Raw genomic sequence first — 13,028 nt, forward strand, 5'->3', positions numbered from 1 at the left:
ATTGCTTCTTGTCCTATCCTCGGAGGTTAAGGAGAACAATTTTTCTCCTTCTTCCTTGTAACAATCTTTTATGTACTTAAAAACTGTTATCATGTCCCCTCTGTCTTCTCTTCTCCAGACTAAACAAACCCAATTTTTTTTTCAATCTTCCCTCATAGGTCATGTTTTCTAGACTTTTAATCATTTTTGTTGCTCTTCTCTGGACTTTCTCTAATTTGTCCACATCTTTCCTAAAATGTGGTGCCCAGATGTTGCATTGTTCCTTGACCTGAGTATTATTGGAACCATTTTTAATATCTCTCATAATATAACTAATTTAAAACTAGTGTAACAAATCTAAGCATCCTGTTTTAAACACTGTGCACAGTGCCTAGCACAATGACCACCATCTTTATTGGGGCCTATAGGTGTTACCATAATACAAATAACAAATGATCATGCTCTGTTCTCAAGCAGAATGAGAGCTGTGTGTCTGCATTTGGAATCTTATAGCTAATTATCTCGCACAATATAAATATTGTGTATGTACTGTACAGAATTGTACCTTACTACTTTTGCTTATGCTCTTTTGAAATAATAGATGTTATGGGTGAGTTCTTGGTTCACTGGGTGGATGGCTCTACATATTTTTGTATAGTAATTTGTGTCATATACAATAAATCTTTTAAAATCAGAATTAAAAAAAAAAAAAGGCAGCATGTACAGTCGAGCTGAAATAAAGTTGCTGTTCTCTTTCTAGAGATCTCAGGTTGACCAGAAGGATGCAGTGTGCTTAGAACCTGAAGAAAGGGTACAAGAACATGCCTGCTCTGTGAATTCTTCTCTCCCTTCATGGGACTCACAAGGCAAAAACTACAAAAATTCCCAGGAAAGTCCAAATGGAGAGCCCAGAAATCCAAAACTGGGAATGCAGGTGAGGTTGGTGTTTTTTTTTTTTTTTTTTTTTTTCCCCAATACTGAATAACTTAATTGAGGTTGAGCTGAGACTGTCCCTTAATCAGCTTGCAGCTGACAGTAAGATTAGGGAAATTCCAAAAAGCATTTTGCAAACGTGTTTACCTGCAGTGAAGGGTAAGGAAGAATAAGACCTAGAAAGGAGCTCCCCAGAGGAATCAAGTGTTGGTGACAACTTAAAACTGCTGTAATAAAACTGCAAACTTTAAATATTGTTCAAGAGATGTTTGCAAAGGTTGTTAATCTTTATACTTATAGGTGGTGGCGAGGTATTAGGATAGGAACAGTTTTTGGCAATGAAATTTTGCAGACTTGTGGATGACGATATGAACTAGTGTTAGTGGAGAAGAATGCTCTTAAGCAAATAAGTGTTAACTTACTAGCATACATTTTGTTTAAATGCAAGCAAAAGAAAACAGTGGAATTGAACCTCCCAAGAAACCAGATTCTATATGTCAGAGTATTCCGTTCATCCACAGAAAGGAGCAAAATGCTGGAACTCCATATCTTAGGACAAAGAATGGTGTTGCGGCAATGCTGCTAGTGTGTGCTGTATTAAAATCTTCCAGACTTAGACATGCAATTACTTTTCTGTCCATTTTTAAAGTACAGTAGATTCCATTTGTTAGCAACCACTCTGTTCCCAATAAAAAGTTGTCATTTATCTGAAGGTTGCTAGGGAGGAGGGAAGGCTTGAGGGGCTGCAACCAGGGATGGATGCACTGGGACATGCTGAGCACCCTGGCCTGGCACTGGGGGACCAGGCTTAGCATGTCCCAGTGCATCCTTCCCTGGCTGCATCCCCACAAGCCTTCCTTGTGCTTACTAGCAACCGTCAGATAAATGGCAACTGTGGAAGCCAGCTGCTGCCCTGTCTGTACCCTCCTCTCCCAACTGCAGGCAAGCTTGTGGGTCTGTAGCCAGGGAAGGCATCTCAAAAAGTTGCCATAAGCGACATGCCTGTTGCCAAAATCCAAGTCTCATGAACTTTAAAGTCAGTGGGATGGGATTGGTTCCTAGCCATATGTTCCTATTAACTGGAAGTTGTTAATATTAGGATTGCTATTAAGCGGTATCCACTGTAACTATCAAACCTCACTGAAGTCTTGAGGCTAAATAAGAGGGGGCTGCAGGTATTTAGAAAATGGAGAGGTGGACAAGGATAAGGAGAAATGAGTTCCACTCTCTGCCCTTCATTAAATGGTTTCTGGTTTCTTCACATAGTCTTATAGAATATCAACTTGAGTTAGTTGCGTGGTTTTTTTTTTTTTTTTTTTTTTTTTTTTTTTTTTTTTTTTAAAGGAAAGTCCTCATGTGGAGATGCCATACCTAGAGCCGGTGTCTGTGATCGCAGACATCTGGGATGAAAATTGGTTGCCTCTGCAAATCTTACAGAAGCAGACTGGTATTGGCCATGACACCTTGCAATTGGATACTGTGATATCTTCCAGCCAGACCTCCAGCCATGAAGGAAGGAATCAGAGCCTGCAAAGCAAAGAGCAGCTGCAACAGGTTACTTGTAATCTTTCGTGGAGGGAGGGAAATGGACAAATGCCCCATGGTGACATCCTAAGGGATTTAAACATTTTTGTGCATGATGCACAGTAGGCCGCATATGCTGATTTAATGGGGAAACCTGGCCAAAACCCTATCTTGCTGGCCTCCTACACCAACACAACTTCAAGTTTTTGTGTGCCTGAAAAGTTTTTTTTGTTTGGAAATAAAATGAGAGGTTTAAGTCCACTCTCAATTAAGGGTTAAATAATTTGATCCTTTAATGCTATTTCTCTCGGTTGCAATTTTTTCCAGATTTTCCATATATTTCTTCCCTTCCCGCTTTTTCTCCTCTCCATGCCCACTGTACTGGGTGTCTTAGGTAGGGCATTTTGCTGCTGCTGAAGAGACTTGGGATGATGTGTGGCCACTTTTGGATCATGTGAACATGACAAGGACAGCAGTTGAAAAGTCAAAATATCCAATCGAGGAGACACTGGTTCTGGGAGAAGTCCTGGAGCCCACCGGGGGGCTGAAGGTAAGTACACATTTTCTGGCCTGGTATAGTGGCGTATTTTGTTTTTTAAATTATTTTAATATTCCTGGAAATATTTTTTTTGCTCTTTATTAAATTGAAATTTTAGTCCAAATGAGGCACAACTGTTTTAAGATAATCTACCTACCTCTGTGTCTAGGTTCTTATATTTGTGCCCACCACCAGTTTGTCTGAGTGCCTCCCAAATTAATCCAATTATAGCAAGTAACGTGAAACAAAATGTAATGTCTCATCCTAATTCAGTATCTTTGTATCAGAGAACTATGCCATGCTTTGGTATGATTGGCAGTCTCTGCTAATAGAGACTGATTTGCAGGAGTGAGTTGAATGGTTCCAGGTAAATCTAGATTCTCTTAGAGAACTCTGGGGGGAAGCGTACATATCTCCTGTATGCACTACGTGTCTCTAGTCAACAGTGTTGACCCTTCCTTTTCATGTGGCAATGAAAGAACCCAGAAAAGAATCTTTATAATATATAAATGTAGTTAGTATTCCAGACTCAGCAGCTTTATATTAGTGTAATGCTTGGGCCTGATAGTGGAGAGTGCTTGTCAGCTTCCACAGAGAGACTCCCTGGCTGTTTGTTTTCCCCTGGCATACTCTTGGTGTGACCAGTTCTGTTATAGGTGGGAAATCTGTAAAATCTACTCAGTGTAGGTTCACACTGAACCTGATCTTGCATCAGGGAACTGAGCGGGAGTTTTACAGTTAACTTCAGTGGGAGGAGGAGCAGGCTCTATGTTAACAACTTTAAAAGTGCGTCTATGGCTGAATTTATTTGAAGCGGCTTAGTCAGTATTGCCAATGCCTCTTACTGCTTGATGAGTTAGGGGATTGAAGTCAGGATTCTTAATAGTAAGGTTGGGGAGGATCATTTGTGGGACATGTGGGGCACAAAGTGAGTGCTGATACTTAGATGGTGATAATAAATAATGACTATCTAATGGTATAAGTTAACATGACCATTTATGAATGCAGAGTTTGGGATGGACAAAAGGAGGGAATAGTGGAGGGGCATAGATTGTTCTAGTGTTGATGTCAGCAGAGGGATCAGGAATGATCAAATACCTACAAGTTTTTTGTGCATTATTACAGCTCATTAACTGCAAGGAAGAGGTGGTTAGTGACCATGATGAGCACCGTTCTAGTGGGGTATCAGAAACCAGATTTGAGAGGATCAAGGGAAGAGCTGGAAGAAATGAGGGGTAGGAAAGATGGGCCTTCCTGGGGTGGAGATGGGGTGAGGCTTTGTGAGAGCAAAGAGGTTGGGGTGAGGAAAGTGGCACTAAGGTAATGAGAGAAGAGCAGACAACATAGCTTGTGCAAGCAGAGGCGGGGAGAAGAGAAGGGGAGATCAGAATGGATGATGTGAGAATGCAGAATTCCTCATGTACTGACTCAGACATAACTACACAACTATTAGCTGATCATGTGGCTTTAGGAGCCTAGGAATCTCCCTACTACAGCAGAACAGTTCATCTAGTCCAGGATCTTGTCTGACAGTGATCCCAGTCAAGTACTTAAGAAGAAGGTACAAGAAACTCTGTAAATGACAATTATGGAAAAAACTTCCCTTAGGAGAAGATTCTTCCTAGTCCCCCATCAATTAGTAGTTGGCTTGTGTCTGGAGCCTGAGGGTTTCTATCTTTTGTGCTTTATCTCAGTTCACTGTGGATTGTTCTCATACGTTGACTGCTGCATATTTGAGCAGAGGTTTCCATTGAGCTATTAACATCAATGGCCATGTCTTTCCCAAGTGGTTGGTTAATTTGCAACCGAGCAGTGTCAGTTAATGCACATTTGGAAAGAATAATTTGAACTAACTTGCATTTGTCAACGCTGAATTTCCTTTGTCTATAATATACGTATATGTGCGTGTGTGTATGTGTGTGTATGTATATATATATATATATATATATATATATATATATATATAATATATATGCTTCCTAGTTTGTTTACTACTTCAGGAGCTCCCCACAGTCATGTCTAGCCGTAACTATCTTAAACAATTTTGTTTCTACTGTAAATGTTGTCATTTTACAGTTCATAGAAATGTGGGGATCTCGAGGTCATCTAGTCCATCCTGCCATGCTGAGGCAGGATTAAGTATACCTAGACCATCACTTACAGATGCTTTTCTAACCTGTTCTTAAAAGCCTCCAAGGATGGGGATTCTGCAGCCTCCCTAGGTAGCCTCTGCAAGTGCATTAACTCATCCTTATAGTTAGAAAGTTCTTGAAGTTTTTTCCTATCCTCCCCTTTTCCAGTAAATTAGTAAATACAAACATCAGTCCCAGTACAGATCTGTGAATTAAACTAGAAGCTAAGGTTTTATTCAACTAAAAATTGACTGAGCAGCATACTCAACCTCAGTCCAAACTCCCTTGTGCTCACTCTGTCATTGTCAGTCTTGCTGTGCCTGGGGCCTCTCTCAGCTCAAGAATTATGAGGGTTTTTTACAGCAGACCATTAATAACTTATTAAGACATGAGCAGAGATGGAATTTTGTATGTTGCAATAAGCAGCCGCCCTTCTTGGAGAATGTGGAGGAGGTGCTGCTCTCTGGCCCTGATCTTGTGCAATTGGCCAAAAACAATAATTAAAAATAAACGCAGTTGCTAGAATTCCTTTCCAGATATGTCTGGATGCTTAACTATATGGTGACCAGGACAGTTGATGAATTGTGGGTGCACTAATCTCGCTCTCTGCTCTGTTTTATATTTGATTGCAGACACCAGCCTCTCTTGGAGATTTATCAGATCCTGCTATTTTGTCCAAGTCACTGGAAGAGTTTTGTGTCTCCCTAAGCTGTTCCCAGCCCTCAGCAGAGCCTAGCCAACTGGAGACTGATCCGAACAAAATATCTCCTAACAAGGTCCAGCTTCTTACAGCACCAGCTGTTTCTGCCTCACTTACAACAGCAGCTGTATCTTTGGAGAAGCAGAATGGTACTGTGGATTTGTCTGAGTGGTTTTTTAGGATGTGTGAAGACTGAAGGGGTATTAGTATGTGCATTCCACTACCCAGTTTGAATGCTGGCCCTAGCGCTGCGATCCTGGTACTATGTTAATGGCACTGGTGGATGTTTCTTGGTATTGTCTGAAGTCCGTTACAGCCAGAAGCTGGGCTCAGGAATCCTGGGGCTAGGGCACTGGTGTATGCAAATGGAGACCTTGAATCTTGGCTTCTTGGTGCAATGGACAGATGGCAATAACAGTGACTGTGGATTGATGCAATACTTCAGGCTGGCCCCATGTGCAGAGAAGTGGATTCATAAGTATTTCATGGAGATGAACTTGAATTGAGGTTTATTCCTCTCTTGGTTCATTTCCCTGTCTTATCCAGATATTTTTCTTCTGTTACCTTTGTCCAGCCCTTATCCTAAATATTTTTGCCTGTCTGTTTCAAATGTTAGAATTTCCCAATATTAAATGGACTCTCATCTCCTGGCATTTAAGGGATTCCATGTAAGACCATGGAAAATGAGAGACAGTGAAGCCCTTGTTCTTTCTAAAGCCCTCTTAGCTCCCATGTGTCTGTCCTCTGAAACATAAATTGATTTTAACTTCACAACACCCCTTTGAGGTAATGAAATATTTATCCCCATTTTACAGGATAAAATAAGTGACTCACCCAAGGTTGCATAGTATGTCTGTAGTAGAGCAGAGAATCCAGTTCTTCTGAGTCCCAGTCCAGTGCCCTATCCATTAGACCATCCTTTCACCCTTCTCATTTACTATGCAGGGGAAGTCATTCCAGAGAAGGTAAAGAATGAGGACCTCTTGAGGACCCAAGTTATCCCACTGAGTAGCAGTAACAGCTGCACTACCCGAGGGGCTGAGGATCAGAATTCCCTGATCCTAGCTGCTGAGCTCCAGGTGTCCCAGAAGCTCTACGTCCCTCGCAGCTCGCCTACCGCAGCATTGGGAGCTGCTGCACGCTTGGCCACCTCCAGTGGCCTTTTTCACTGGTTCGCTGTCCTGAGAAAGTTGGAGACATGAGGAGGAGGAACCCCAAGCTGTCTGGTTTCTCAAGAAAGAAGTCTAATCCACTTGTACTGCATCAGACAAGATGGAGAAACAAAGCAGATACTCTTTGAGGGGCTGGTTCTCCTGTGCCATTTCTCTTTGGCATAAGAGATGCTCATCCTCCTGATAACTAGAGCCTAGGGTCTCCTTGGACATGCCTGTGTGTATAGGACAAATGTTGCTTTTATTTTCGGTGGAGATGGTTATATTCCTTCTATTGTACTGCTGTGTAATGACTGTTCTTTTTAATATAGTGGTTTGAATTGTGTTTCAATGTTGTGTTGTGCGTATAAACAGTCTCCAAAAGGTGGAGGAAGGAAATGGGTCAGATTTGGCATGTTAGAAACAGACCATCTTAAAAACAAACAAAAAAATCCTCTTTCCACTCACCCCTAAACCACTTTCCCTCAAACAGGTATTGCCTTGAGCGTCGCAACTTATGATTTATTGTGAGTAAGGATTTTTTAAATGCAATGGATCATCACATAATCCTTTTCTTGGTAGTACAACTACTGGTCACATCGTAAGTCAGGCCATCCAGCCTGTGGTGAGCACTGCTAACCAGTAAAACGGCCTACCTCGTGCCCCACTGTCTTGCCGCATCTACATAATGTTACAATATGGTGATGGTTCTTCAAGTAGATGCAGCTGTGTATTCAGCTCAGATGTGCATGCCCCCAGTGTACTGGAACCGGAGAGATCTGCCTAGCAATATTTGTAGGGATGGCGCTTGTGCCATTGCAGCTTTAGCCCCTCCCCGACTATAAAAGGCAGCACTGCCTCAAGCCCCTCGGTTCCTTCTGACCCCCTGTGGCTAGAGTCTGAGCTCTGTCCTGTTTCGCTTCACACTTTTGTTCTGTTTCTGAGAACTTTTTCTTGTGTGTATATAGTAGTTAGTAATACCTTAGTTTCATTTCAGTGTGAGTATAGTATTAGAGCAGTTGGCTGCTGTCTGTGATGCCCTCACTAGGGTTCAAGCACTGCCATTGTGTGGTGCCATCTCCCAACAGTGACGCCCACATGAGGTGCTTATTGTGTCTCAGTGAAGGACACATTAAAGAGAAGTGCCCCATCTGCAAGTTGCTCACAAAGAGGACTCAGGTGGTAAGAGTGTTGCAGCTGAAGCAGCACCTGCTAGATCAGGCCATGAGGCACAGAGGCCCTCGTCCCAGTGGTAGTCACCTTCAGATTCAGCAAGTGATGTCGTTGCACATTGGGTTTCCCCCAAGAGGAAGAGCGGTCGTTCACCCTTCTCTGGTAGGGTGAGGAATTGGTCCCATAAAACTAATTGGGACCATTTCACGGTTTGGGGAAACTCCTCATCTTCTAAGAGGAGTGGTCACTGATACTGTACTCCCTCCAGTACATGGGATGAAGCAGATCTGTCAGACTGGTACCATGCTGAGATCAGTGAAAGCCTGTACCATTGACTCAGGTTCAAGCTGTGGGCCATCTATAAAGTCTGGTACTGATGAAGTCTGCACCAGCACTGACTGACTGCATGCCGGTGGCAACAGACGTGATTTGCCCCTCAGTCCCAGACCCTCCACTGGTTCGAGTGCTTTGGTGCCATGCCTTCTACTGCATCACCCTCCATTGTGCCCTTGGCACCTTCCAGCTGCATTGCAGAGCTGCCAAGTTCATTGGTACCATAGTTCACACCTCCCAGGCCTCAGATTGTGGAGTGGAGGCCAACATAGGGCCTGACACCAAAAGCCCCCTTGACACTGGTGTGTATTTTGGGACAGTCATCTTGGTAGCAGATCCCTTAGAGTTCAATACGGCCCTTTGCCTTGGTACTGGGTAGAAGTGTATCTCATTCAGAACCACTGGTGTGCTGATCCCCTGTTCCTCTTTGGCATTGATGCTGCCCCTGTATGGGCTTCAGATGAGTCTGACCATTTGCCCTGTTGGGGCTGGCTCCCACATTGTCACCAGAAAACCTCCAGGAATCCTCAAGATCCTGCTTGGGGTTGTCCTCCCCCTCATTGTCACACAGGCACCAGAGATTGCATTTGGATCACCATTGATGCTGAGATTGGCATGTGTCCCACAGTCAGGACGGGCTCTTGGTCCAGTGCCTGCTGGCCAGCAATGTCTTATCCATATGCCTACTGGCCTCCTTGGGATGCTAATGAGTCCCTGAGATCTCACTCCTTGACCTGCTCTAGAGCCAGATCACGGGTCCTGATGGTAGCTTCCACTCACAAGTCATCTCAGCTGCAAGTGACTTCTGAGCCTGTTTCCCCTGGACCTCTGGGGCTGTTTGAACTGGATCCTGTAGTGAAAGAACAGGACCCATCATTGGCGCAGCAGATCATCTCCTCCTACCCGAATAAACTTACTGTGCCTGAATCTTCCTCTCCCTCGGTGTCTGAAGACTTTAAGGCACATCTGACGCGTGTGGGCTCTATCTTGGGTATCCAGGTAGAATTCCTGCAGGAGAATATGCAGATATTCTCCAACAATCAGCTCCAGGGAGAGTAGCCCACCCAATAAATGAGGCTCTTCTAGAGCCTCTAAAGGCCCTGTGGAATACTCCAGCTTTGTTGCCTTTCATGGCAAAGCATTCAGAGAAGCAGTACTTCCTTCCCATGGAGGGCTTTGAGGGTTTCTACTCCCACCTGTCCCCTAACTCTCTCTGGTGGTGTAACTGCCGTAAATGACAGGGCATGGCAGAGAAGATACAAGTCCACCCCTAAGGACAAAGAGTCCAAGAAGATGGACTTAATGGGAAGGAAGATTTATACCTCCGTTTCCCTGGAAATGCGCATCACAAACCAGCAGGCGTTGCTTTCTAAATGTCTTTGTCAGTTGGGTGGCCATGTCTAAGTTCATGAACAAGTTGCCAGAACCCTCTAGGGAAGAGTTTATCGTCTTCATTGTGGAAGGCCATGTGGTGACCAAGACCTCACTGCAGTCAGCCCTGGATGTGGCAGATGCCATGGCCAGAATTATGACATCAGCTGTGAGCACGTGGAGGGGGCTCATGGCTGCAGAATTCAGGCATTGTGTTCAGTGTACAGTAAACTACTGAGGACTTACTATTTGATGGCTGGGTTTTGTTTCAGAGAAAACTGATGAAACCCTTCACTCTTTTAAAGACTCCAGAGATGCTTCATGTTCTTTGGGACTATATACTTCAGCCATAAACAGATGCCAGTATAATAGATAGCAGCATTGCTGCTTGCAGTGTTTTGTGAGACTGCTCTCCCTCTCTGTGTGGCAGCAGGACTACTCCCGCAAGGGCCATAGAACCCAGAGGAGAAGGTCCTCTGGTTCTGGGTTAACCAGCTGGCTCACATTCCTCCCCCAGTATCAACCAAGTGCCCATTTTGACTCATGTATCCAGGTCAGTGATCCAGTAGTAACCTCCTTTTCCATCCCACCCTTTCGGGGACAGGCTGGCCTGTTTTTATGGTGTTTGGGACTTGATTACCACCGACATCTGGGTCCTAAGCATCATCAGATCGGGTTATGCCATACAGTTCATCTCCATCACTCCTCTCCTCCCCATTACCCTGTCCCTTTTCAGGGATCCCGCTCATGAGACACGGCTTCTCGAACAGGTTCAGTCTCTAGTGTCTTGCGGGAAGGGGAGAGGAATAGGGTCATAGAGGAGGTTCCCCTGCAGTATGAGGGTCAGGGATTCTACTCCCAGTATTCCCTAGTTCCCAAGCCCAAGGGAGGGATGAGACCTATCCTCAACCTCCGCAATCTCAACAAATATATCAGATACATGCAACTGTCCTCCCCTGCCTTAAATCACAAGGACTAGTTTGCTGCCCTAGACCTTCAAGTTGCTTATTTTTACATGGAGGTTTCTCCAGTTAGTACTGGTCTGTCACAACCATCAGTAAAGCATGCTCCCTTTTGGTCAGTCCCTTGCTCCCCAAGTTTGTACCAAATGCATCATTGTAGTGACAGCATACTTCATGAAGAGGGGAATTCATATCTTCCCATATTTGGCCAATTGGCTACTGAGGGGCAGGTCCAGAGAAGAAATCCTCTCACATTCAGTTCAAGCTGTGCTTACTGTATCGTCTAGGTCTCCTCTTAAACAGCAGGAAGTAAACATTTTGTTCCAGCTCAAAGAACAGAGCCCACTGGGGCTCTGACTGACTTTGAATTTGAGTGTGTCTGTTGACTGACTGATTCTAAGCAATTTGCCACCTGTGTCTGGAACGGCAGTTTCAACCCTCAAGCACTGCCCGTATATGCTTGATGTCACTAGGCCATATAGTTACATGCACACAGGTAGTCCAGTTTGCCAGATTGTGCCTTCATCCTATTCAAATGTCACTGAAATAGGTCTGTCATCCGAATAGTCATCCCTTAGGCAGACTGGTTCAACTTCCTCCACTGATCCTAGACTCCTTATGCTCATGGACAGTTCAGGGAAAGGTGCTATGGCATTCCCTTGGCTCAGTCTCCACTGACCATAACTATTGTCACCAATGCCTCCTTAATAGGTTGGGGAACACATCTGGAGTCACTGGAAGTTCAAGGCCTGTGGTCAAAATGGGAAGCTTCTCTGCACATCAGTGTCCTAGAGCTTTGTGTCATCTACAATGCCGGTCAGACTCTTCAAGATCACATCTGGGACACTGGGACTTGCATCTGAAGAAGTGAGATTCTTACCCACAAAAGCTTATGCTCCCTATACTTCTGTTAGTCTTAAACGTGCCACAGGACCCTCTGTTACTTTTTATCTGGGACACCGTGCCTCTTATGCTCACCGCCAATACCACCGTGATGTATTACATGAACAGATGGTGGAACACACTCCCTGACTCATGAATGGGTTCTGAAGCCCAGCATCCGGTGGTCCATTTTTGGAGTTTGGCGTGTCCTGACAATCTGCCTGTTTGCCATGAGAGACCACAAGAAATACTGGCTGTTTCGCCTCCAAGGAGGGCCTCAGTCCAGGTTCCCTGACCAGGATTTTTCACCTGAGTTGGGAATTGGCAGTCCTGTATGCTTGTCAAATTTGGATCATCCTGCAGGTCGTTCTCAAGATGAAGTTGGACCATGCTACGCTAATTCTCATTTTTCTAGCATGGCCATGATGGTATTGATTCTCCAACCTCCTCACATTATCAAGTTGACTTCCCATATCACTTCCTCTTCACCCGACCTCCTGATCGAGCATCACGGTCAGGTTTTGCATCCAGTGCTCGGCTCAGCTTTCTGCATTGCACAGCGTGGATGCTGCCTGGCTAGATGAGGAGGAGCAATGTGCGGAGGAGGTCTGACAAGTCTTGCTCAATAGTAGGTGGCTCTGGTTGAGGGCTTCCTATTCAGTAGAATGGAAATGGTTCTTGATATGGTCATTAGCCTGGGAAGTTCAACTGAAGCTGGCTTGTATCCAGGACATCTTGGAAAACCAGTTACACCTTCAGTCTTCTGGTCTTGCACTTAGTTCACTGAGAGTCCACCAGGTGGCATTTTTGGTGTTTCATCCACCCCTGCAGGGCAAGTCGTGTTTTCAAACCCCAGGGCACTGAGGTTCTTGAAAGGAATAATTGGTCTTCCCACGCTGGTTAAAGAGATGATTCCTCTGTAGGACCTAAATATTGTTTTAGCAACTCTTATGGGACCTCCATTTGAGCCTCTGGAAACTTTTCTTCCTTCTGTCAGAAAATTGCCTTTCTTGTGGCAATAACATCTGCAAGGAGAGTGGGTGAGCTGCAGGGTTTGGTGGTGGAGCCTCCTTCCATGCAATTTTCTAAAGACAAAGTAACTCTGGATAAAAACTTAGGGTGTGGTTGCAAAGTAGTTTTCTAGTTTCACTTGAACCAAGCTATATATGTGCCCGGGTTCTTCCCTAAGCTGCATTCAACTGCAGAGGAACAGTGTCTCCAAACATTCGATGTCAGGGGATGTTTAGCTTTTTATCTGGTTAGGATCAAACCTTTCTGCTCCTCATCTAATTTGTTTGTTTGTTTCATGTGCAGACCGAATGAAGGGTCAAGTGGTTTTCTTCAGACGAT

The 13,028-nt window shown here is 44.4% G+C and overlaps 1 protein-coding gene across 1 annotated transcript in view; it reads left to right on the plus strand.

Annotated features, from left to right (window-relative positions):
- The window catches only part of TDRD5 (tudor domain containing 5), a 29,208-nt gene extending 21,905 nt beyond the window's left edge, over positions 1-7,303 (plus strand). Inside the window, exons 13-17 of the mRNA XM_054037887.1 lie at positions 740-913; positions 2,257-2,466; positions 2,831-2,986; positions 5,739-5,955; positions 6,752-7,303. Of these exons, the coding sequence (XP_053893862.1) occupies positions 740-913; positions 2,257-2,466; positions 2,831-2,986; positions 5,739-5,955; positions 6,752-7,008 (1,014 nt within the window). The 3' untranslated portion in view covers positions 7,009-7,303. The remainder of the gene's footprint in view (positions 1-739; positions 914-2,256; positions 2,467-2,830; positions 2,987-5,738; positions 5,956-6,751) is intronic.
- Positions 7,304-13,028: the final 5,725 nt, after the last annotated feature.

The sequence above is a fragment of the Malaclemys terrapin genome, chromosome 8 (genome assembly GCF_027887155.1).
Source record: "Malaclemys terrapin pileata isolate rMalTer1 chromosome 8, rMalTer1.hap1, whole genome shotgun sequence".
Taxonomy (NCBI): domain Eukaryota; kingdom Metazoa; phylum Chordata; order Testudines; family Emydidae; genus Malaclemys; species Malaclemys terrapin.